This window comes from Microcebus murinus, chromosome 8, assembly GCF_040939455.1.
Source record: "Microcebus murinus isolate Inina chromosome 8, M.murinus_Inina_mat1.0, whole genome shotgun sequence".
Classification (NCBI taxonomy): Eukaryota; Metazoa; Chordata; class Mammalia; order Primates; family Cheirogaleidae; genus Microcebus; species Microcebus murinus.
This window is the reverse complement of record NC_134111.1, coordinates 24080710-24107201: the sequence shown is the minus strand read 5'-3', so window position 1 is coordinate 24107201 and position 26492 is coordinate 24080710. Positions and strand designations below refer to the sequence as shown.

The following is a 26492-nucleotide window of genomic DNA, read 5'->3' as shown; positions in this document are numbered from 1 at the left end:
ATATTTTTTTTTTTTTTAACGTCATCTTGAGTGATATCTATAAAATAAAAAAAAAAACTTGTTTTCAAGTTTTTGTGGAGTTGATTTCCTCTTTTTTAAATTACGGTGATGAGTTAATTTGATAAGAAATGATGTTCCTGTGGATCTTCAAAGTAGTCCTATTCACATTTTTCCTTAATCTGAGAACAAGGAAGTACAGAGACATTGTGTTTACCAGTTTTGGTTTCTTGTATATTTATTTAGTCCTCAAATGTTCGCTTTCTTAATGGTTTTGGGGGAAAACTAAATAGTGCCTTTCAAGGACTTTGGTAATGGTTTATGCATTGATAATTCCTCTATGTCACTTGGCCAACACATTGCTCTCTCTTCCATTAATCAGCTGACATTAACCTGCCTTTGGTTTTTAGGGCTTAACTGGGAACTTGCATCTAATCTTTTATTATCTTACCTTATAGAGAAAAAAAGAATCGAAAAATACTGTTCTTTCTTTTACAGATTTCTCAAACAAAAAAAAAGAAAAATCCCTTGTAAGAGTGGTCAATAGCAACACCTCTGTGTGCACAGCATTTGGCTCAGTGGCAATCTTTGGAATCAAAGATCAAATGACTTTTAGCTGCCTGACATGTGGGCAAGCTAGTTGACTGTTCCCATTCAATGAGCCTTCCCAGCAGTAGAAGCCCTTTCCTCTGAGAGTTGTGTGGGACTATCTGATTTTGGCATGTCTTTTCTGTCAGGCATTAGTCTTGTGACATGCTTCCTCCCAGGAAGTCATCTCTGCTTCTAATTGGGCAGGCTTTCCAAGCTGCCCTGAACTTCAGAACTGCAATAAAGAGTTATCACTCGGTTACAATAGGTAAAGTAACCCCAGAGGAAAAAAAGAAAAAGCATTGGCTCTAGAGATGAAATGCTTACCTTCTATTCTTTATTTCAGAAGAAAGATACTCCCAAATGGAACATTTCATCTTCTGATCCCTTAGTTATTTTATCTGAAAATTGGACAAATCTTTCTCTCACAGAGAAGTTTTGAGTAATGACAGAAACATGTGTTTTGTTTCTTGAGGACTCAGTAGGATTTCTGAAAACTGAAGATAGGAGGGCATCTTCTTTCTGATTCATTTATTAAATATGAGTTTATTTGTTTAAAAAGTCAGAGCTGAGAGTAAACTTTACAAATTAGCCAAATCGCCACCCAAAAAGTGTCAATCAAAGAATTGCTTTTCTTCTCTCTAAAAAAAGTACTTTTATTATTTTCACTAAGGGTCTGTAACTCCAATCTTTAGGGCTAATCCATTGTTTTCATAAGAATCCTGTTTAATGCAAATACATTGCTTGTGAGAGATAAAACCTAGTATATCAAGTTGGTCAGCAAAAAGTAGGGCTCTATGAGATTTAGAAAAAATTGGCAGGTACATTTTAACCTAGGTGAAGGGAGGAAAAGAGGGGGGAAAGGAATTTCTGGAGCTTTTAACAAAGGGTATGTGGGGTAAACCAGCAATCCAGGAACTTGTGAAGAATGCACAGAGAAGAATAAATAAGCATTTAAAACACCTAAATAAGCACTGATCTTTGAATCACCCAGGTTGAGTTCTTTCTGTTAGCATTGGGTTTAATGAATGACAATGTTGTAATGACAATCATTCATAAAATAGTCATTTCATATATTTTCTTATCTATTTGCTTTTGTAATGGAAGGTAAGAAAGCAAGACAGTAAGTCCATAGGACTGATAAATTTCTTATTTCTAAGGCTATCATTAATGACAGGAATACTTTGGCTATGCTCATACAATATTTTTCATTTGCCTGCTCTATTGTCTAAGCGTTTACAGTTTCAGTGCAGTAAGTAGAATGTTACAAGTTAATCCGTGTTTTTAAAATTCAGATCGCTTCTCGACCTTTTGGCTAAGATCAGGTGTAAAATTTAGATGCCAATAGTAAATTAAACTGATAAAAATTGCTTGATATATTCTAAAGTTAGCAGAAAACACAAATGTATATACACAAATATGGGGCTTTCTATTTTAGCATGGCAATGTTTTCTGATATGATCCAGAAATCTTTAGTAAAATGGTCCTAACTAGGTATCCATTTATTCATATTAATAATAGTACACACAATAGTTATTTTGGTTATAGCAGAAATACTTTAATATAGCACACAATCTTCCTTAGGTGACCAGGCATGCTTTTCATATGTTAAATATATAAATAAAGCTCTGTATGTTAGACACAAGGAATTTTCTTACACTGAGACCTCTAAAGAGTAAGGAGTAAAGATAAAAGATTTTTAAATCCTGGAACAAGTTATCAAAGCTGCAAAATTTCCTTCCCTGGGGCTTTTAAAAATAGGACAGATGTCAGAGATGGCTTAAGGGTAGTATAGCCAGACAAAATCAATCACCTTTCCATCTCTTCTAGTTCATGAATCTTCACAACATCCATCTGAAATATGTAAAAACAAAAGCCATTACTGGAACCTATTTTATACAGAAATCATTTGATTTCAGTGAGTTACTATTAGATTGAGTGCACATGGATCTTTAGAGGTTCTTATTCATATTCCTGTATCTTCAAATGTAATTATATAGAATATTCTACTAACAAACAATATCAGTTAATATTGTTTTATTTAGAAGTTGAAGTTCATAAATCCACTTTTAACTGCATTTGAAATACTATAACTTTCTTTCAGTTTTTCCACTTAAATTAAAATATTAGTTTGTTAGGTGAACTAGCTCACATGTAAAAGTAAATTGTGTTTGAAAATAAGAACAAGGTCTTATGAAATAAATACAGTTCTGGGAAAGTTGTATTACTTTTGTAAAGATATTATGTAATTCGATGTTAATATTAAACAGAAATATGATATTAAATATATTTACATTATATACTGATTTTCACAAACAACATGGAGTAAATAATGCTGTTAACATGCTTTATATTTTTTACAAGTGGCCTATATTGTCATAACTATTTTGATATCTCAGCTATGATAATTATAATAGATATTATAATGCAATATTTCCATATACTTAGAAACATCAGAATTAGCTTTACCCTTTAATATACTAAAGATGATAGTCTATCTCTCATATGCCCAAGAAGCTAGATCTAATTATGTGTGAAAAGCACTCTTCAAAAAAAGAACAAAAATTAAAAAAACACATATAGATAGAAAAGATAAATCACTTGCAATCAGGTAAATGGTACTCAGAAAATATTAGTACATAACTTAGTTACAATGACAATAAAAACTTGTTTTTAAATAATTCTAGGCAAGTTAATTTTTAAGGCACTTGTCACAAAATCTTAGAAATCATAGGATCTTCAATTTAATAAAGAGAAAATTTCCATAGGATTAAATATTGAAAAGCTAAATATTGTAAAGTAGCCTATCCATAGAAGTAATCCTTATTTTCCTCAGTATTTCTTTTAATCAGTACTAGGCTTTACTAAAAATTGGGTTTCAAATAATCTTTCTAAATATAATCAAATCTCAATTTTTTAAGTGAATAGACAGGTATAATCAGATGAAATCCAAAACTGCATGATTTTACATTTCTGAATTTTGAAGACATCTTAGGCTTTACAAATCAAATTTGGTGATAGTTTTACATACCAATTTATTTTTTACTTGATTTTGTCCCAACTGTTAATCAATATGTTGTTATTGCTACAATATGCTACTCAATATTGTAAAATGGAGAAGAAAAAAAAGGACAAATAAATGAAAGGCCTTGAGCCTCAAGAGATATATGCAGACTGCAAATATGATATAGTTCATAAGCTATACAGTGATGTATGTATAATAAAAAATGTTATATAAACAATGCCTGTACAAGTCCATAGAACCTAATGGGAGCAATGACATCCTCAAAATTTGCATAGCATGTCCCAACCATGATTTCATTTGTTCCCTATGACAATCACGGGAGATAGGCACTATTATTATCTCTGTTTTTCAGATGTGAAAGAAGAGTCTCATTTAGGTTAAATACTTTGAGCTTGACCCTGAAAAATTTTGTTGGGCAAAGAAAAAAGAGAAAGCTTACTTTCCAGATGGTATTGCAAGATAAAAGATCCAGAAGTGGGAATAAAGTTGGAGTATTTTAAGGAGGTGAAAGATGACACTGAATGAATTTGAGTATATATACTGAAAACTAGTTGTAAATAATGCTACTTGAGATTCAATTAAATGGTGAAATCAGGCCAAGGTGTTTGGTTTTGTTGTGGGCAACAATCAAGAACCATTATCGCTTTAAGAGTAATCATAGGATGAAAGTGGCATTTGTAGAACCTAGTCTGGAAATGCACTAATGGTGGACAAGTAAATTCTAGCATGTCAGAGGGAAGTAGAGATTAGCCAGGAATTACAATGTACTGTGTATTCATTCAACAACTGTGTATCAAGCAACTATTCTGTGTCAGGTAGTGTGATAGATGTTTGAGTTAGGAAGATGGATGAGAAATAATCACTGACATAAGATATAGTGTTATATTGAAAACACCACTTCAAAACAATAATTATAAGCAAATTTGTAAGAGTTTGGCTACAGAGTTTGAAGAAATCAGAAAAGCTTTGCAGGAAAAGTAATGACAGTATGTATACTGTTATACTGCTGAGGGAAAATTATGCATGCGTTTCCCAGGTAGAAGATGGAGGCAAGTTTATGAAAGAGCATGTGTGAAATGCATCCAAGTATGTCTATGGAATGATGTAAGTACCAAAAACAACACAAATAGTGTGACTAGAGTCTAAGAGGCATGGGAAAGAAAGGCGGAAAATGTGTCTAAGAGAGAGGAATTCTAGTCAATTTAACCATAAATGCTTTTTAAAGTAGGAAAAAAGGGGTACTGCTTGAAGGAAAGTTTAATCAGCAAAAGTGACTTTATTCTTGTGTGTAAGTTAAGAACATTGAATAAGATTGCAGGCAGAGGAAAGATTTAAATAAGAAATAAACCAAAAGATGATCGATAACAGGACAAACCCTAAAAGTGGGATATGATACAGTGAAAGGTGGAGAGTTTAGCTTTGGGGAAGGAGGGGTGATGTTATTTCTGCTAAGATATGGTGATGCTGTAACAAGTGTAGATATTCTGTCATTATAGTAGAAGAAAAATCTCTACCTCCTCACAAAATGCACTATCTCAATTTTCCTTAATCAAAAGAGACTTATGTTTTTTCTTACTCCTTATTACTAAACACAGTAAGATATTTACTCCATATTTTAAAAAATAGTTTAAACATTCAAAAGGATATAGATGAATCACATTATCCTTGCATTACCCTAGAAGGCTTATTTGTAAAATGAGATTTAGTTTAGGAAATGAAACCTATTTCAACTAATTGGATAAGACCTATAAATAATTTAAAAGTATAAATACTATTTTTATGTGTGGATATAACTTAAATCCATCACCCTAATTATAGAGATTTTTTTTTAATTATTATAATTTAAATTTTGCTATCTTGCTTAGGTCACCTAAAATTAGATTTAGGAGACTGGTAATGTTTGCTGAATATGTATTACTGAAAGCCAAGGTGATATTCTCACTAGGACAACCATACTTGTTAAAAATTTGAAGTGTCTTTGTACTATTTTGAAACTCCTTATGTCTCCCCAACCACTATGCCTTGTCACCCCAATTCTATCCCACATCCCTCCTGACTAGTCATGATTCAGCAACTGAAGAGGTCATGCTATATATATATATATATATATATATATATATATATATATATATATCTCAGAGAGCCTCTGACCATGCTCCTAGCCACGTCCAGTTTTTGATGTCTGGCTGTGAAATGTTCTGAATGCCTAAAGGTCTTCAGGAGGTGAATCCTTTAATTTAATGAAACTTCGACATATTCTCAGGAATTCATGCAGCCTTCCTTACAACATGCTTCTTGTCACACAGGCATATGGGTAGATGTAGTAATCAGGTTGACTCTTTCATCCATTTACAGGATGAACTAAAGGTGCTTCATGGGATATACACACTTTCACTGCACAAATGACCATTGGAAATCAAGGATGGCTTATTACCCAAAGCAACGGTACACTAAATAACCATATTGCCTGGCTGCTTAGAGAATTCCAGTTGAGGCAGGCATTGCTACTTCTCAAACTGCCTTGTGTCTAACCCCACTTTCCAGAAAGAACAACAAAATACTGATTTTAGCAGAGTTTTCCAGCTGAAGTATCCTAGCAATGGTCAAGGGATTTGAAATATTGATTCCCTCAGTTATAAGGTTCATTAATAAGGCCTGGGGCAACTCATACAAATATGTGCTATTTACTTCAGTGTATCTTGCAAATATTATCATTGTCTTAATGTGCTTTGATATGAAAATTTGGGGAAAGGACTCGTTGCGGTACAGTGTATCTAGCTAGGTACAGCTGTCTTATGGATTATCTAGTAGTAATGGAAACCATAACAAAAGTATACCAAAGATGGGGAAGACTACAGTGGCTAGTCTACAAACCAAGTAACTCTTTAGTTCTCCCAAATTAATTTCTCTCTTGTCCCTACATGTTATGGCTAGAAATAATCTAACAGTTCTTTCATATATTGCCTTTAAGAAATTTAAATATTTTTTTCTATTTTATCAAAATCTTAAGTACTTAAGCCTTTCCTCTGGCCCTTTGATGTGTATTTTACTTCTACTATTGTGTTCCACTGTTAATCTGATAATCTTCAAAATAAAAAATTATACTTTCATTTGAGCCAACACATGTATCATTTTATAAAAAATCTTGCTATTTATAAGAACTGCTGAGTCATTTTTGGTTTCTAACTATAAAACTTCTAAAAATCTCTCAGGTTTATGAAGCGTTCTTTCTAGGGGTTATTTTTGGAATTTTTATAGAGAGGTCTAAATATAACTGGCCTAAACACTACTTTGACATTTATTCAAGGATTTGTGTTTTTAAATTTTTAGGAATCAGTGAATTGATTTTAAAAATAACTACTTTATAACTGTCAATAGATGTTTATGGCTTTTCAAAATTAATTTATATTTTTCCCCAATTTTATTTTTAAATGAATTTATGTTAATCTTACAAATATAAGATTAAATAGCTAGAAACTCCCAGTGAAAAATGTTTAACTTACTTTTATTCCTGTAATTTGGATTCAAATGTGTGTATTTGTACTTTAATCATGTATATATATGCACACATATAAATATATATGGAAATAAATGTATATTTTTAGAAATATTGATACTTAAGTTACAGAAGTATGTTACAGTAAAATGAGTTATACATTTTGTCAAACAGGTGTTTGACAAAATTAATAGCTTTATATAGCACTAATTATATAAATATATGTGAAAATTAAAGAGAAGCCTGTTAGTGTCAACACTTCAGCTAGTGAAGCTACTCCATAAAATTTTGTATACATCCCCCGAAACACAAAAGTTTGAGAGAAAGCCATTTTAGCATCAAATAAAATCACTTATACCTTTAATTCATATTTGATAAGGTGTTTCAAAAAATATTTTTTACCTTTGGCAACTCCAATTTTTCTTTCTTTTTTTTTTTTGCTCGTCTAGTATGTTTTGTTGCTGTTTTCTAATTCTATCACATTACTATCATCTGTAATTCTCATAATTTTTCATATCCTAGATATGTCAAATTGGCTTTTCATTATCATTTCATTATTATTCATTATTATTTTGCCTCAAATAAATAGTAAAAGTAAAATAGATCCATTTTTTGAGGAGAAAGAGCTTGTAAAAAACAAAGGAAAGTTATGAGATATGTATGTATTTACTAAAAGGAAACTTCCCTTCTTAGAACATCCTTTACTATGATAACAGCAAACACCAGGCAGTGTACTAAGAGCTTTTGATATAATCCTCATCACAACCCTGTGAAATAATACAGAGATGACATTTAATTGCCCGAGGCACTCAGCTTACCAGTGGTGGGGCCAGCATTTGGACCCAGGAATCTGCTAAAGTCTGTTAATGACACTGCTATGCTGCATTTATTAACATGACTAACACATATTGAATTTCTACTCTGAGCCTGCATCTCACTACTCAGTGTTTTGTAGTCAATAACTTTGGATATTCATAACCCTACAAAGTAGGCTAAGTTGATAGTCCCATTTTATAGATCAGAAAATGATTATTTGATTAAATAAATTACTGTTCTGTAGAATTCACAGAGCTGTGATTAAAACCTAAGTATGTCTGACCATAGAATCAGAGCCATTGCAATAATCAGTGTCAAATTAATATGTGATTGTAGTCATATTGGTATGACTGCACTTTGGATTTGGGAGAGCTAGATGAGACTAAGAATCATATGGGGAACTTGGAACCTGTAGAAGTAGGAATTGGGAATTAGCAACATGAAATTTAGGTTGGAACAACACACAAATTGGATGTTTGATAAAGTTTGATTTGGTGAATCTCAATAAAAGACTCTATGTTCTGACTTAAGCATATCTTTAAAAACAGAATAGGCGATTAGACAAAGTAGTTACTACTGGCAGGTAAGCTCAATGAGCGTGCCCTCTTCATCATTGCCTCTTTCCTCTTTTGCAAATTCTATTGCATTAGAGTTGCTCAGTAAAAGGTTTTTAAACAATAGAATTCATGTATAAATAAATTTATAACTGTTCTTCATATCCTTAAGGAACAGAGTAAAAATAACTTTTAGATTGATACAACTTCATTTAAATTCCACTAAAACCTTTTTGTTCATGTTACCTGATATAATTCTAAGGAGACCTGCCAAGAACCATTATCCATATTTCATAGTTGAGTATATTAGGATTTAAAGAGTTTAAGTATCTTACCCAAATTACCAAGATAGGGGTAAGAGATAGAAAAATGACTCAGATCAACCCTCAGATTTTAAATCCATGCTACTTTAGTGGTTGAAAATAATATTTGTATTCATTACTTGAATTCATTGCTTGTACACAATATTTCATCTCCCATGCAGCTTTTAAAAATTAGACTTTTAATAACATAGGCTAATTTTGGTGTTTTTGAAGATCAGAGCTGCCCTCTGGTAGTATTTTCTATAGTTTTGTTTTGTAAATTAATGCTAGTAATTTCTTGTGCTTAACAGTTTGACTATTTAAAAAGTGAAGCTAACACACATCATTCTGTTCATTTTTACAGGTCCTGAGGAAGTAGAAATCAAGTGCCCCTTCAATCACATCGCTTGCCTTGGTACCAAAAAATGTGTTCATTTATCCCAACTGTGCAATGGTGTCTTGGACTGCTCAGACGGGTATGATGAAGGAGTACATTGCCAGGGTGAGTCCATTTGTGGAAAAAATGCAACTGAAATATTAAATTTTGCATAGTAATGAAAGTTCAAAGAGAACCCGTGACCTGTCTTTTCTTTCAACCATAACCATATGAGTTATTGAGAAAGCAAGAATTTTATTGCCAGACACTCAATATGCATTTCAAAGCTGCCACTATTGTGTTTTATTGAAAACGCTGTTAGAAAACATACATACATACATACACACACACACCTACACGTACATTTAAACTTTGAAGTTGGGCTCTTAAACAATTATATGTTTCATATAAAAGAATACTTTTTGAGCAAAAGACAAATGAGAAGTCTTTGTCACAGTAGGTTGGTATCACACAGTGCAATAAGCTTGTTTCTGTGAACTTTGCTTAAACAAAGAGTATTTGAGGGAACACTTCTACCTGCAACCAAATATTTTAGCAGTATATATTCATGGGAAATTTGTTCCTTAATATTATTTCCATAATGTTATGCTATTAACTTACTTCTAATTTTCTGTCTTTTTTAAAAAAACATTTAAATTCTACCATGGTAAAAGATTTACCTATATATGAATAACATGAGGGAGAAATAATTAAAATGTATTTAATAAAAATTAATAAAAAGTTAACTGGAGCTGGCATGTTCTAATGGAACTGAGGATGGGGTATCAGGAATGAAATGTGAGGCAAAGAAACATAAAAACACAGAAAACATTGAGTTCCAAGGTAGGGAACAAGATGTGGAAACAGAATCAAGGTCATGTGAACCAGGCTGCAAGGTGGAGCTAGGAAAGAAACAACTGAACCAGAAGTATTCAACTCAGATCTCATAGATTGAGTGTAACACAAAGGATACTGAAGCTAAGTTGTTAAAAGGAGCTTGTCCTTCATTCTGGGGTCAGTAAGACAATCAGGAATAAAGGAAACTGTAGAAAACTGTAGATATATGGCTGATGTCTGGATAGCTTCACACAAACTAATTGTTATCATGTGGGAAAAGGTCTCAGGTCACCTCAAGTTTCAGTTTTCTTCAAGAGGAGCTCTACATGTGTATGAGTTTAAAGCACGCAAAGCCAACTACTACTTTTTAAAACATTGTATAGTCCACAATGTGTAGGTCAAGCAAAACCTGTCTGGGGCCCCAATATAGCTTGCAGGCTGATGGCTTCCCAGTAGATCGGATTTAAGACCAGAGAGGGAGAAATATATTAGAAAAAGAATAAATCTCACAGAGGTAATCTGTGGAGATATGAGGCTGTTGAGAGACCATATGCTGCTGAAACCAACTGGTCACTAGATCTTTTCCCTCTTTCCAAAGGGATGTCCAATGACACTGGCTCTGTGGACAGATTCCAGCTGGAAAGTTAAAGGTCTTCAGCAGATTGCTTCTTTGGCCTGAGGTTCCTTTCTTAGCATTGAATTATGATTGGATCAAATAAGCAGCCAGCAGATACTTAGTTTCAGTTATGAATACATATATAATAATAATGAATAAGAGATTTTATTTTTATTTAGAGGCTTTGTGACTTGTATTCTTTTATATAATTATATATTGAAAAGAAAAATATTAATAGAAAGTAAAGTACCAAATTACAAAGTGATAGGAATTAAAGAGTTTAATTTTCTTTTCATAAATTAATTATATTTTCTGGAACCTAATTCTATACAATTCAGTTACACTTCAGGCCTCATAATGCACTTAAAATTTTTTTAATATAGATATGTGTGACTAAGCTTTTAGAAGAATAAAATCTTCTTTTATTCTTAGAAGAATAAAATCATCTTTTCAAATACTTCAGAGGTGAATTACACAAATGTGAATATCTTAAACAATTTCAGTGCTGAGGATCATATGAAAATGTATCTGAGTTTTCCAATAAAATTTAAAGTATGTGATCTCATAGATGAGGGTATATATTAATAGCAAAATCAGGGATTCAAATAAAAACATAAAGTATTTGAACAAAAATAAATTGCTGTTAAATTTCTCTTTAACAGTGATGCTTCAAAAAAAAAATCAGCATTTACTATTAAGATAGATTTAGAGTATGTAGTTGTTTATGCTCCCCTCTTTTTTACTGTTCTAATTTCATTTGCTAACTGTTTCAAGTTTTGTATTTTTATAACATGACATTTTTTCTCTCTTAATTTGCCAGTAGGAGGTTGATTGTACCACTCTGGCCTTTTAAATATTTCTAGATTTCACTAAATGAAGTGTTTTAAGAGACCTAAGTAATCATTCATTATGACCTATGGTGGACTTAGAAATAAGCAGAAGTATATTTGGATCTCTACTTGCTAGTTAATCTCAGTAGAGGTTTTTTCACACAATGTCTGGCCTTACACACTACATAGAATCATAGAATCAAAGTGACTGAAAAGGTACAGTAATTTTAGAGTCAGTGGTTTAATGAAATATTTCTACATTGAGAAAAGAAACTCAGAAATGTGTTTACCTGTTTGGTCTGGTAGAGTGCCTGCAACATGTGGACAAAAAAACAAATCTTTTAGGCAACATTAGATTTGCTATGTCTATGGTTTGTGTTTAAATGAGAAAAGGTGACTTGTTGTAGGCAAAAGTACATTGTAGGAACTGAGTCTACTTTCTTACCCTTAACCTTCCAATTAATTTATGGTCATACCCGACGGCACAATGTTTTCTGGAGAGTTAATTAGGCACCAGCCCTGTCAAGTCTCTAAGGAATTTTCTCATCCACTATAGATATGCAATAAAGAAATAAATCAGATTAATTCAAACATTGCATTGTTTTTTAGGAAATGCTTTTCCTTTGCAGAAAAAATCTGTTTAAATCACTTCTCTTTACATTGCTTCCTTTTTGCTGTGTTCTAGGCACAATCTCTGATTTTAAGTAATTATACCTGAAGTCTAACACATGATTCCAAGATGGGTAATTTTTTTTTTTTACAAAGGATATAAAGTACAATTGGTGGTACCTTTGTATCCTTTATGAAAATTGATAAGGAGAAAAGTTTAACTTGTTGAGGGTGATGTTCTGGTCTCGGCAATGTTTTTGTATCAACTGAATTGTTTTCAGAATGTTTCCTAGAAAAATCGATTTCTTCCTAGTAAAGATAATAAGAAGATATCTATTATTAATGATTTTCTATAACACTGATATTTTCATCTCTGTAATTTGACTCCATCTGAAGAAAGAAAAATGGATTTTTGTATATGGGCATACTTATATAGAGAAATGTTCTTATAAAAATTTTATAATAAGAACTTTCAAAATCACCACCTTGTATTTTTGAAAATTTCATTCCTTCCAACACAGCACTTCATATTAGTGGTAATAGCAAAGAAAACACATTCTGTATAATACAAGGCCCCTCTATCCAGGATATCCCACAGAAATTCACATAACCATGCTAAAAATGATGGGTGAAATGAACAAACTCAACTAACAGAAACCAGATCAGCTGAGATATATCAAAATGATAACTTTAAATTCGGCAATCTTAAACTAATTTATTATGTTAACATTTAAAGTGAGCCTATGCAAAAGAAGCCCTCCTTTTATTCACACCTCTTATTTAGATTACATTTGCAGTGAAAAGTCTTTGGAAGATATTTAAATGTACGTGGGGATGACAGTCTCTGTGGCACTATCTGCTCTTACTAAGTTAAAAGAATATGAGAAATCCTCAGGTCACTGCAAATGGGATTCTATCTTCTCTGTCACTAGGAAAAGAGACTATGTAATCTATGTAATTGTTTGCTAGCAAACACCCCAATGCTCTTTTAAATTTAAGGGAATGAAGTGTATTAAGAATTTACTAAAACTGATTAGAGAATGAAATTCTCTGACATATGAAAAGCTAAACCCTAAAATACACAAATGTACATGCACAAACACACATACTCATCTTTTCTGACTTTTTGCTTTTCTATTCTGAACCTGTTCCTGTATAATTATGAATATATGATTTGTTTAACTAGTATATATGATCAGGAATCTAAAGAAGAATAAGATTCTCTGATATATCAACTAACTCTTTGAAATAATGCATATTAGGACTTTAAAAAATTCCATTTGATTATTTTACTTTACTTGCCAGTTGAAATATAACTTTTCTAATATGTGCAATTACATTTTTCTCCTTCCATCCCCAAACTATTGTCAATAATTCTATTGTATTTACTTTAGATACCAACTTGTAATATTTAAAATTTTATGTAGTTATTTTTTTTCTTTTATATTTCTCTCCATAAAACTAAACTCTTCAGAGAAAGTGTTAAAAAATCCTGGGGGTAATTTATAACTTAGAGTCAAAATGGACCAAGGTAAATGGCAGCCTTTAACATCTGTAATGACTCACCATGTGAAAATTAATAATCCTTCTTGCTTAAATCTCATATGTATTCCAAATTTTCTAAAAAAGGAATTTACTTAGAAGCTATTTCAGAGATTGAATATTCAAGACTCCAATTTTTCAGTCTTCTAGAAAGGAAAAAATGTTTCTTGTGCTGTTGTTTTGTTAATCATTCTAAAACTGATTTCAGGGTTTTTCAAGATTAGCTTATCATCTTTCGCAATGGTGTTGAATAGTTTCTGTAGTATACGTATGAGTTCATCTTTGTATGTTTGATAGAACTCTGAAGTGTAGCCATCAGGTCCCCGACTTTTCCGTTTGGGGAGGTTTTTAATTACTGCTTCAATTTCTGAGCTTGAGATTGGTCTATTCAGAAGATCTATTACCTCCTGGGTGAACTTAGGGAGGTTGTATGAATTTAGAAATTTGTCCATTTCATCTTCGTTCTGTAGTTTTTGGGCATATAGTTTTTTATAGTAATCAAATATAATGTTTTGTATTTCTGTGATGTCTATTGTGATCTCTCCTTTTTCATTTCTTATTGAGTTTATTAGAGTCTTTTCCCTTTGAGTCCTTGTCAATCTAGCAAGAGGGCTATCAATTTTGAGATTAAAACTATGGTGCTCAAATGGTGGTAATGCTCACCAGGGTTTGGGGGAGGGGGAGATACACATTTTAGGATTGTGAGGAGCACTGTGTGGGGGGGGATACCTCTAACCCTTCATAGGGAAAGGCAAGGATATACAATGTAACCCAAAGGTCAAAAAAAGGAAAAAAAAACAACTTTTATCCAGTGGTGGGCAGATGGGAGGGGGGAAAGGGGGAAAGAATATATACTTACAAAATAGGTTCGATGCCCACCACCTGGGGGTAGCACACACTTGATGTTTTGGTAAGGTGGGGGGCGGGAGGAGGAATGGCAGGGTCAATATATGTAACCCTAACGATATTTGTACCCCCATAATATGATAAAATAAAAAGGAAAAAAAAGATTAGCTTAAAGTTACTAAGATAGAAAGAAGAAAGGAAGAAGGTAAGGGACTGGGGGAAGGAAGTTGATGAAGACGATGAAGAGAAATAAATTTGGAGCACTTTGTTGTTTTTCATTTTACTTTTACTTTGTTGTCTTTTTTTTTTCTTTTTTTTTTTTTTTTGAGACAGAGTCTCCCTTTGTTGCCCAGGATAGAGTGAGTGCCGTGGCGTCAGCCTAGCTCACAGCAACCTCAAACTCCTGGGCTCAAGCAATCCTACTGCCTCAGCCTCCCGAGTATCTGGGATTACAGGCACGCTCCACAATGCCCGGCTAATTTATATATATATTAGTTGGTCAATTAATTTCTTTCTATTTTTATAGTAGAGATGGGGTCTTGCTCAGGCTGGTTTTGAACTCCTGACCTTTAGCAATCTGCCTGCCTCGGCCTCCCAGAGTGCTAGGATTACAGGCGTGAGCCACCCCACCCGGCCTTACTTTGTTGTCTTGATAGATCTTGTTCTAGTCCAATTTTAAAAATTCCACTGGGAAATATTACCAATATTTTTCTAAATTAAAATCATGCTCTAGCATGATTTCAACATGCAGAATCCAAAAACAAAGATATGGAGAAGAGACGAAATTGCAAGCAATGTCATAGTAAGTGTATCTGTCAGCAATATTAAGCCTAAAGCATAAGAAAGGAAACTTCACTAATGTGTCAAACCCCTGCAATTTAAGATAGAACCTCTTGTATTTTCTTTGAGCTGTGCTAAAGTGTTCAGATAGTCTCAAGTCTAGCTCAGGTGTGAGCATTTCGTCTCTGAAAGATTAAGTAATTGAGTTAGTTTAGTGAAATTCTTAACACTGGTTGATTTCAGGGCCAAGTTTAATGGTTCCTAGAAGCAAAGCAACAATTCCTAGAATTCCTAGAGAGAATAGATCTTCTCTAAGTGTTTTATCCTTCTGAAAGGCTCATACAGATATTGTTTATATTGACAAAGAATATCTGCATGAAATTAGGATTATGCACTTTTTGAAAATTTTCTATATATATGTATTAATTTGTGTGTATAAGTACATACACATGTATACAAACATATGCATACACATATACATATATATGCATATTCATTTTTCACAGCCTTAGTTTTATAAATTCTGGATTTTTTTTTAATTTCAGAATATTATGGGGCTATAAATGTTTAGGTTACATATATTGACTTTGCCCTGCCCAAGTCAGAGCTCAAGGCGTGTCCATCCCCAGACAGTGTGCACCTCACGTGTTAGGTATCAATATACCTTTACCCTCCTCCCCCTCCCACCTGCCTGATACCCGATGAATGTTACTATGTGCACATAGTGTTGATCAATTAACACCAATTTGATGGTGAGTACATGTGGTGCTTGTTTTTCCATTCTTGTGATACTTTACTTAGTAGCGTGGGCTTCAGCTCCATCCAGGACAATACAAGAGGTGCTAGATCACCATTGTTTTTTGTGGCTGAGTAGAACTCCATGACATAAATATACCACATTTTATTAATACACTCATGTGTTCTTAGGTGCTTGGGTTGTTTCCACATCTTTGCGATTGTGAATTGTGCTGCTATAAACATTCTAGTGCAGATGTCTTTTTTATAGAATGTCTTTTGTTCCTTTGGGTAGATGCCCAGTAATGGGATTGCTGGATCAAATGATAGTTGTACTTGTAGCTCTTTGAGGTATCTCCATATTATTTTATATAGAGGTCTTACTAGTTTGCAGTCCCACCAGCAGTGTAGGAGTGTTCCTATCTCTCCGCATCCACATCAACATTTGTTGTTTGGGGACTTTTTCATAAAAGCCATTCTTACTAGAGTTAAGTGATATCTCATTATGGTTTTGATTTGCATTTTCCTGATGATTAGAGATATTGAGCATTTTTTCATGTTTTTGGTCATTAGGCTATCTTCTTTTGAAAAGTTTCTGTTAATGTCTTTTGCCCACTTTTTAATGATTTTTTTTTTATTTTCCTGAGTTCTATATAGATTCTAGTTATCAGTACTTTATAATATGTGTAGCATACGAATATTTTCTCTTACTCTGTAGGTTGTCTGTTTGCTCTTGTGATAGTTTCCTTGGCCGTGCAGAAGCTTTTTAATTTGATCAAATCCCATTTGTTTATTTTTGTTGTTGGTGTGATTGCCTTTGGGGTCTTCTTCATAAATCTTTGCCTAGGCTGATGTCTATAAAAGTTTTTCCAATATTTTCTTCTAGAATTTTTATAGTTTCATGCCTTAGGTTATCTGTTACCCATTGTGAGTTGATTTTTGCGAGAGGTGTTTAATTAGAAATATGCTTTTGCACAGATATATGACTTCTTAACACCGATTTATCAGGTATAATTGCTATCCTGCTAAGGAAACTTGGAGTTCAAGATTAAACTGTTTGAATGTGTTGACCTGTAAAAACAGCTTACTAGCTAAGGAATACCTCTGGGGAAAGGATGATTAAGTAATCTGATGCTATATTGTAGCTCATCATTCAAAATTATAACCTAAAATAGCTTATTGTTGATTGGAAGTGAATCCCTTTGTAGCAGATTTCCATTCTGATTAATGTTGATATTATACTAAATTCATCTTCCCTGATCCTAACCAAAATTATTTTTAAGAATAATTATGAAAACAAAAAAATTTTGTAAATATTTTTAAATAATGTATAGATCTACCAAAAGCTTAAAAAATGAATCATAGAAGGCTTTAACTTAAAGAGGGGAAATCTTTATTAAATCATCATTTTGGATTCTATGTCTATCTTCTTAGAAAATAGTGGTTTCAATCTAAGTTATATTACTTCTATATTTTTTGATTCAATCTTTTCTGTAAAGAGAATCCTGGTATATCATAGACCTTGAATTGCTGTTGCAATATAATCTATTTGCAGTTAATTTTCATTTTAAATAGATGAAAATAAAAAAACATGGAGGCACCATGCCCACTCCAATAGAATTTATTGTATTTGTTCACCTAATATCTGTAGGAAACAGAATAGCAATTGCTTTGAAATGGAGCTTTCCTCCTTGGTGCAAACAACTCCTATTATGTCTATTTCTCAACATTCTAGTTGCTTGGAGAGAAGGCTTGTGTGAAATCACAAAAAGCCAGAGAACTCAGGTTCCTCACCACTAGTAATCTCTCCCCAACAGAGAAATATGTTACAATTCTAACACTTTTGATATTGTTAATTTATATGAATATTCATGAACCCTGAAAGTCATTGTTCATCTAGATCTTTCCCTCACCCCTCTCCTCTGGGTATGTGGAAAACAAAAAATATAGGAAATGATAATGGGTATGAGGTCAAAATGAAATTTTAAAATGTGTCAATAGAAACACAGTAAATTTTTCCCTATACTCAATTAATTCATTAGCTTCAGTAAACTTTTGTTATGCACTGACAGTATTCCAGATGGTTACTTAAGCACTGGGGAATGCAGAAAGTTCTGTTTTTTGCCTTCATGGAAATCACATGTCATAATGGATACAGGTAAATATTGCTAAAAAAGAATAAAATGAGAAGCATCTAATTCTACTTGAAGGGATGCAGAAAGATCTTCCAAGATAGCTGATAGTTGATAGGCATCTCATTCTTAAGAGTTGGGTAGGCAAATGAGGAAAAAAAGAACATTCTGAAAATGGGGAATTACATGTATGGAGGCACCAAGACATGAAAAAGCTGTGTATATTGAAGAGAGCTTTAAGTTCTTTGGTAAAGGTGAAGCATAGTTTCCTGAGTGGAAAAAGACGAGTTTGAACCAGAAAAAAAAAACTTAAAAATAGACCAAGAGTGGTTGCATTAGAATAAGGATGCAATATAACCCACTTAAAATGCATTGCATAGGACCACAAAGAACAAGAGAGTGAAAAAGAACATTAGGATAATAATGTCAATAGTATTATAAGGTTATTATATGATGTTGTTTTAATATGAAGGATATAGAAGCTAGAATTGTTGCATATACATAGCAGGTTATGCAATTTATTTTTATAAGGTAAATGTGTGCATTACTATAATCATAAACTTTGAGATAGACAGTAATCTGTCCCTTCATATTGACCAACTCCAGAATCGATGCATGTTTGGTGTTATTCTTTACCGTGTCACTTGGATGTAGCTCATATAAATGAAAGTCAAAATAGACAACGCGAGGAACCGTGTTAAGTGAATTCCTTTTCAGATGAAAGTCAGGAATTTGGAAAGTGTGTTTACTATTTTAAGCAACCATAATTCCACTTTAGCAAGCTACCAAAATACTGTCTTTTTAGATTGTGCTTAAGTTTTGCCCTCTTGTCCCTTAACTTTGAAAAACGTATGACTGATTCAATATTATTCAAAAGCATGAAATATAACAAACTGTCACTCAGTTTTCTACTCAACCTCAAATCTGAGGCCAAATCCCCTGTGATTCATTATTTGGTTTTTGACACAAGCAGCTTGGTATTTAAAAAAAACAAGGGATTAAAATAGGTAGCTGAAGTTGAACGGCATCCCCAGGAGTCACAGAAAATCAGTTTGAGAGTAAGGTTTAAACACTGTGACCCTGAGTTTTCTTTCCTTCACCAATTTTGACTACTGGGCCTTAACATATCAACTCAAAGAAGTGCATAAAATTGTTATGCTTCAGCATCCTTCCTGACCCATTCTCAAAACAGCAAGATGGCTTGTAGAAAACCAGCTGAAAGACATTTTTGAACTAACTATATATTCCCTGTCAGTTTTATTAATTGATTGAAAAGAAAAAAAAAATGTGCTGAGTGAACAAGCTGAACAACTATGCAACCAGCTTGCAGAATTCAATGTCTCAATCTGACTATTAGCTCTATCCCTTTGAGAAAAATTAGTGCTTTCATTTGGTGAGGGAAATGGAAGGGAAATGAAATTCATTTTAACTTTTTGAAATAGATCTCCATCAGTAATAATAGAAAGTTAAAAAAAATCTTTGGAAGTTCAACTTTCATAATGGGATCTGGAATAAATAAGGAGAGACTTCTCAAAGTCATTCCATAGGCAAAGTTTAAATTTTGAAGAAAAAACTTAAACATATAGTAGTTCTCCCATAATCCATAGGGAGTGTATTCCAAGACCCCCCAATGAATTCCTTAAACCACAGATAGTACCAAACCCTATATATATAATGCTATGTTTTTTCTATATGTACATACCTATGATGAAGTTTAATGTATAACTTAGGCAAAGTAAGATATTAAAAATGATAACTAATAGTAAACTAGAACAATTATAGCAATATACTGTAACAAAAGTTACGGGAATGTGGTCTCTCTCTCAGAATATCTTATTTTACTGGACTTACCTATTCCCAGGCCATGATTAACTGTGGGTAACTGAAACCTTGGAGAGCTAAACTCTAGAAAATGAAATCTTCAATAAGAGTGGACATTCCAAAGATAATTAACCAATAATTATTTCTAAGACTTGAGACTTGTTGACTCCAATCTGGAATTCTCATAAGTGTTACAAATTCTGTATAAAGGAAGCTTTCAAGAGATTTTTATATGTTTCAGCAATTGTTTTCAATTCTGAATTTCTAATCTGTTCATAATTGCAGAAAAAACTATGTTCTTCTGTCACTTTTTCTCTGATCCATTGTTGTCACTTATATAGTAAATCCTATTCCACTGATTCACATTTGTATCAATGCTATCTGCTGTGGTTTGAATGTGTCATCCGAAAATCATACATCAAAACCTAACTAGAGGAAATGGTATGAGGAGGTAGGGCCTTATGAGAGGTGATTAGGTCATGAAGGTGGAGCCTTCACAAATGAGATTAGCGTTCTTATAAATAGGCCCAAGGGAGCACTTTCACCACTTCCACTACATAAGGACATGGACATAAGACACCGTTCTATGAACCAGGAAGTAGGCCCTCACTACACACTGAATCTGCCAGCACCTTGATCTTGGACTTCCTAGCCTCCAGAACCAGGAAAAATACATTTCTGTTCTTCAAGCTACTGAGCCTCTGGTATTTTATTATAGCAAACCCAAAGAACTAAGGCAATGGTAAATGAATATCTCAATATGTTAGGTAATATTCAGAAAAATAAAATAGCTGTGAGACAAGTAACTTCTGAGTTCACTATAGTCAGTCCTTTCAGAGTCTAATGGAAGCAATTATTTCTTTTTCACTCTCCTGGAGACATAGAGACATATACATTGTATTTTGTTTTCAAAATTTCTACATATATTTGCACATTTGAGTTTAGATGCAAGAAACTTCATTAAGGATTAATCTTTTAAGTGAAAATAAATCACCCAGATTTATATACATTAGCTGAGAATTTGCTTTCTAGCTCCTCATGAGGCTTGTGATTAAGAAAAAGTATGAAATTAAATGAATGACATCTTTATGCCACAAGGGATTGTACAACTGGTCCAACAACCCACTATGGTTGTGGAAATCATAAGGTGGCAACCAAAGAGAGATCACTCTGTTCCCTGAGCATCTTGTGAATTAGGTCATTATGTCTGCGAGACAACGTGTGAGTTTCAGATACAAGGAGAACGGGAAGGACAAGCCCTAAAGAGCACTTTTCAGTTCCATTAGCTGAAACGTGGGGTGTGCTCTTATTCAGAATACAGTGCAGATATGAAACTAGGGAGTGCCAAGAAAAAAATCTATATAGTTCAATAAATGGCTCCAAGAATGCTCCAATATTCTCAGAGCAGAAGCACTAAGAACCTGAATTGTCTAATTTTTAGTTAGGTTAATTAAATATTACCTTAGTGGTTTCAAAGAAGTTTGGAAGAATACTAATAAGTAGAAAATGACCTTTATTCTAAATAGTTTGTATAGAATTATCTATATATATTTATTTCATAAAAATTAAATACAAATTTATTGCATAAAATGTACATAGCAATATATATGTGTGTGTGTATTCTATTAAATTTTCTTAGCCTGTGTCTATTGGAAATAATCATACAGGGAATTAAAAATATACTTATCTTTTTATGCCATTTAGCTTGTTTTATTTCATTTGTTCCTGTTTTAAAACCAGTGTAAGTTGTGGTGTCTAGTAGTCATGCTCTTACTTTGCCAGCCAAATGACTGCAGTTCCTTTTCAGTGTCAGATTTGTACCCTACCCATCTAAGTTAATTATGAAAAACAGAATATGTAGAACTGAGAGAAATAGGTTTGGGGTCAAAGCCCAGTAAACTTGCCTAACACAGTATAACTTACCTTTTGAGGTGAGCTTTTCAATGCAAATGTGCTTTAGTTTAATGCATTTTTTTCTTTCTATGTATATGTTTTTTATATCCCAATAGATTAGAAACACCAAAGGAAATGTATACTTCTTTAAATCTTTTTTTTTTAATTCCAAAGTATTAAGGAGGTACAAATGTTTTTGGTTACAAGGATCTCTTTTGTAATGCTTGAGTAACAGCTATAAGTGTGTCCATAATCCAAATGGCACTGATTGTACCCATTAGGTAGGTTTTTGATTTTCCCCTCCTTCCCCCTCTCCCTACTTGATTTCCATTAAATTTTACATTCCTCTGTGCACCTGTACTCATCAGTTAGTTTCACTCACTATGTACCATAACAAGTACATATGATGTTTGTTTTTCCATTCTCATGATACTTCACTTAGGATGATGGTCTCCAATTCCATCGAAATTGTTGCAAAAGTTATTAATTAATCATTTTATATGTCTGAATAGTACTCCATGGTATACATATACCACATTATATTAATCCCCTCATGAACTGATGGGCACTTGAGTTGATTCCACATCTTTGCAATTGTGAATTGTGCTATAATATACATTTGACTGCAGGTATCTTTTGATAAAATGACGTCTTGTCCTTTGGGTAAATATCCAGTAATGGGATTTCTGGATCAAATGGTAGGTCTACTTTTAGTTCTTTGAGAAATCCCAATACTGTTTTTCATAGAGGTTCTACTAACTAGCAGTCCCACCAACAGTATATAAGCATTCCTTTTTCTCTGCATCTATGCCAACATCTGTTATTTTTATACTTTTGAATAAAAGCCATTCTAACAGGGGTAAGGTGATATCTTACTGTGGTTCTAATTTCCATTTTACTGATGATTAGTGACATTGAGCATTTATTGATATGTTTATTAGCCATTTATCTTGCTTCACAAAGCTTCTGTTCATGTCTTTTTTCCCACTTTATAATGGGGTTGTTTGTTTTTTTCTTGCTGATTTCCTTGAGTTCTTTGTAGATTCTGGATATTATCACTTCATTGGATGTATAGCTTGCAAATATTTTCACCTGTTCTGTAGCTTGTCTGTTTGCTCTGTTGATTCTTTTCTTATCTGTGCATAAACTTTTTAGTTTAATCAAATCCCATGTATTTATTTTTGTTGCTGTTATTGCTACTGGGCTCTTAGTCATAAATTCTTTGCCTTGGTTGATATTTAGAAGAGTTTTCCCAACATTTTCCTCTAGAATTCTTATGGTTTCATGCCTTATATTGAAGTCTTTTATCCATCTTGAATTAATAGAGACATGGACCAATGGAACAGAATAGAGAATCCAGATATAAAATCATCCACCTATAGCCAACTAATTTTGATGAAGCAGACAACAATGCTCACTGGGGAAATGAAACCCTATTCAATAAATGGTGCTGGGAAAACTGGATAGCCACATGCAAAAGAATGAAACAGGGCCCCTATTTCTCACCACTCACAAAAAGAAACTTATATTTAATTCCTACCCCAGTCACTTGACCACAAGGACTCAGTCAACTGGGCAGGGATGATAAATATATGGGAAACAATGAGATAGTCTTAAAGTGTAAAATTGTAATGACTCTTTTGCAGAGCAACTTATAGGGGTAAGTTGTGCTATACTCTTGGCTGGAATTATTGGCCTCCAAACAACTATGTGCGTTTTGTCAGAGATATTCACTACTGCATTTTGCCTAAAGTGATTTGCTCCTTTCAGTTTTATTCTTTCTTATTTACCAGAAATATCTATAATATGCAGAAGGGAAGCAAAGGTCTCCATGATGACTATAACTACAAATAAAGAAGCAGCAATAACTTTCTCTCAGTATGAAATGGAATTGTAGGATAAAAGGGCCAGAAGGGACTTTCAGAGATCATCCATTCCATCCATCTGACTCAGGCTGGAGTAAACCCAGGCTAGCCTAGATGAATTGCTATCTACCCTATTTCAAAGACCTCCAAGGAAAGAAATTCTAATAAGCATTTTTTAGTAATGTAGTCAATGCTTAGCAATTTGTACTATGCATAAATACTAACATTTTGTATCCTAAAATTCTCTATGCCCTCTCAGTTTTTAGCTGTTCCTGATAATAGATTCTATATTCTTGTAGCTTAATCATGTTTTTCTTGCAGTTTTCCAAATAGCCCTAAATTTTCAAACTGTCTAAAGTTATAAACCATGTCTCTCAACTAACCCAGGCATAGTTTATTAAGTGTCTATTACCCACTGTAATTGGCTCTCATAGCTTCTAACTGCTATAATTTCTCTCTCTCTCTCTCTCTCTCTCTCTCTCTATATATATATATATATATATATATATATTTTTTTTTTTTTTTTTTTTTTTACCCCTGAACATTACCTTGCTCACTTATGTCACATCAGTTAGGAATTGTGTTTGACTGGGAATAACAGATTTTAAAAAGACTGGTAAAAAAGATAGAGGTTTATTTTTCTTTTACATAAAAAATGTCCATAGATAGACATTCCATGGCAGATAAGGTGATCCTATGATTCGATCCATGCCCCAGACTCTTTCTTTATTTCTGTTCTGCCATTCTTATCACTTGCCTTCCATCTTCAAGGAAGCCCTGTGGTCAAAAAATAATCACTTCTGCTCCAAGCATCATATCCACATTCCAGGAGGGAAGAAGAATAAAATATCCCTTCCAAGCTAGTTATTCCCCTTCTTAGGGGCTTTCCAAAAGCCTAATGGAACAATATCTATCTTTGTCCTCTTGACCAGAATTTTAACACATAACCACCCTTACATGAATGCAAAGTTGGGAGATATAGCTTTTCAACTGGGTAAACACTGCTTAAGTAAAATCAGATTTGGAAGAAGGAAATAATGCATATTTGGTAGTAACTGACAGTTTATGCTACACATGTTTTCATAGAGCAATCAGACAGTTACTCACCAGATAAGTGTTGCAGTCTTACTATGTTTAGATCAACCCTATGAGAAGAGTAAAACAGAAAGAGAGAACTGGTCATTAATTAGTTCTATGGCTTTGATCACCAGTAAAAGTATAAGTTTGGACAATATCATTTATACTCCTTTCATATATAAAATTATATAAATGAATAAAAATATTCAATACATCTGAGAATTACAAGAGAAAAGTCATGGTATGCTGTAGCAAAGAGTTCCCAAATACCTACATGAATGTTCACAGAGGATGGCTCCTGGGAGCCAGTGAGGTCTGACTGGTGCTTGAGGGAAGCCAGATTAATGTGGTTTCTTTCTTTCTTTCTTTCTTTCTTTCTTTCTTTCTTTCTTTCTTTCTTTCTTTCTTTCTTTCTTTCTTTCTTTCTTTCTTTCTTTCTTTCTTTTTTTCTTTCTTTCTTTCTTTCTTTCTTTCTTTCTTTCTTTCTTTCTTTCTTTCTTTCTCTCTCTCTCTCTCTCTCTCTCTCTCTCTCTCTCTCTCTCTCTCTCTCTCTCTCTCTTTCTTTTTTTTTGAGACAGAGTCTCACTCTATTGCCATGCTAGAGTGTCATGGTGTCAGCCTAGCTCACAGCAATCTCAAACTTCTGGGCTCAAGCAATCCTCCTGCTTCAGCCTCCTGAGTAGCTGGGACTACAGGTGCATGCCACCATGCCCAGCTAATTTTTTCTATTTTTAGTAAAGGTGGGGTCTTGCTGTTGCTCAGGCTGGTCTTGAACTCCTGACCTCAAGTGATCCTCCTGCCTCGGTCTCCCAGAGTGCTAGGATTATAGGCGTGAGCCGTGGCACCCAGAATGGATTAATGTAAGTTTAAGGGAGAAAGATACTAATATAGGCATCTCTTCTGGTCTCTCCCTCCCATTGTATCTCTTATTTTTCTTTCTTTTCCTCATCATTCCCTTCCCTCTCCCTCTCCCCTTACTCTCTATCCCCATTGTCTAACTCATACTTTTTCAGTCTTTATGCCTTCAAATTTAGGCTTATATTTGAGACTTTTAAAAAACAACTTTAAGTTTCAAAATCTTTGCTATTATTTCACATCTCTGGTCAGCCAACCCTATTTTATCATTTATTTTAATTATGTGGTTTGTCATTATATATATGTTTTTGTTTTATTTACTATGTTGAGGCTGCCAAGCTATATTAAATGTGCTTTGTTAAATTGTTCTTATTCTCTTCCTGATGGTAAATTTCCTATTATATATTGTTTTGTTTTGCTCTCCAACAGTATTCAAACAAAGCCAACAGTATTCAAACAAATAAACATACCCCCCAATTTTTCTTATTGCTATTGGTTTTTATCTTATTTTGAAGGACTTTTAAATTAGTTTTCCTTTGAATTCAAAATTCCATCAGGTGATTACTTCTAACACTCTTTATACCCCCAAATAAATCCCTGTCTGTGAGATACCAGTTAAGAAAGTAACTTTTATCATGCAGTTTAGAGATAAGTAGGCATCATGTAGGCACTAGATCAGATCTCAGTAAAAAAGTCACAGCAAAACAACATATTGAGTAGAATGCATAGTATCACCTGGTGTCCATTACAATTAGTTCTAAAATCCTTGATGACTAAGCAAGAGAAGATAAAGATGAGGAATTTTAAGTGCTTAGAAGAATCAAAGTTTCAAAATGTTAGCGTACCAAATTTTCTATGCATGTTACCCATATTTTTTTTTCTCATTTTTAACAAGGGTAA

At 33.3% G+C, this 26492-nt stretch overlaps 1 protein-coding gene across 2 annotated transcripts in view; it reads left to right on the top strand.

Annotated features, from left to right (window-relative positions):
* Positions 1-26492, top strand: part of LRP1B (LDL receptor related protein 1B) — a 1745675-nt gene that overhangs the window by 611673 nt on the left and 1107510 nt on the right. For both annotated transcript variants that reach the window (XM_020288518.2, XM_076005497.1), the window contains exon 3: positions 9143-9280. In XM_020288518.2, coding sequence (XP_020144107.2) covers positions 9143-9280 — 138 coding nt within the window. The remainder of the gene's footprint in view (positions 1-9142; positions 9281-26492) is intronic.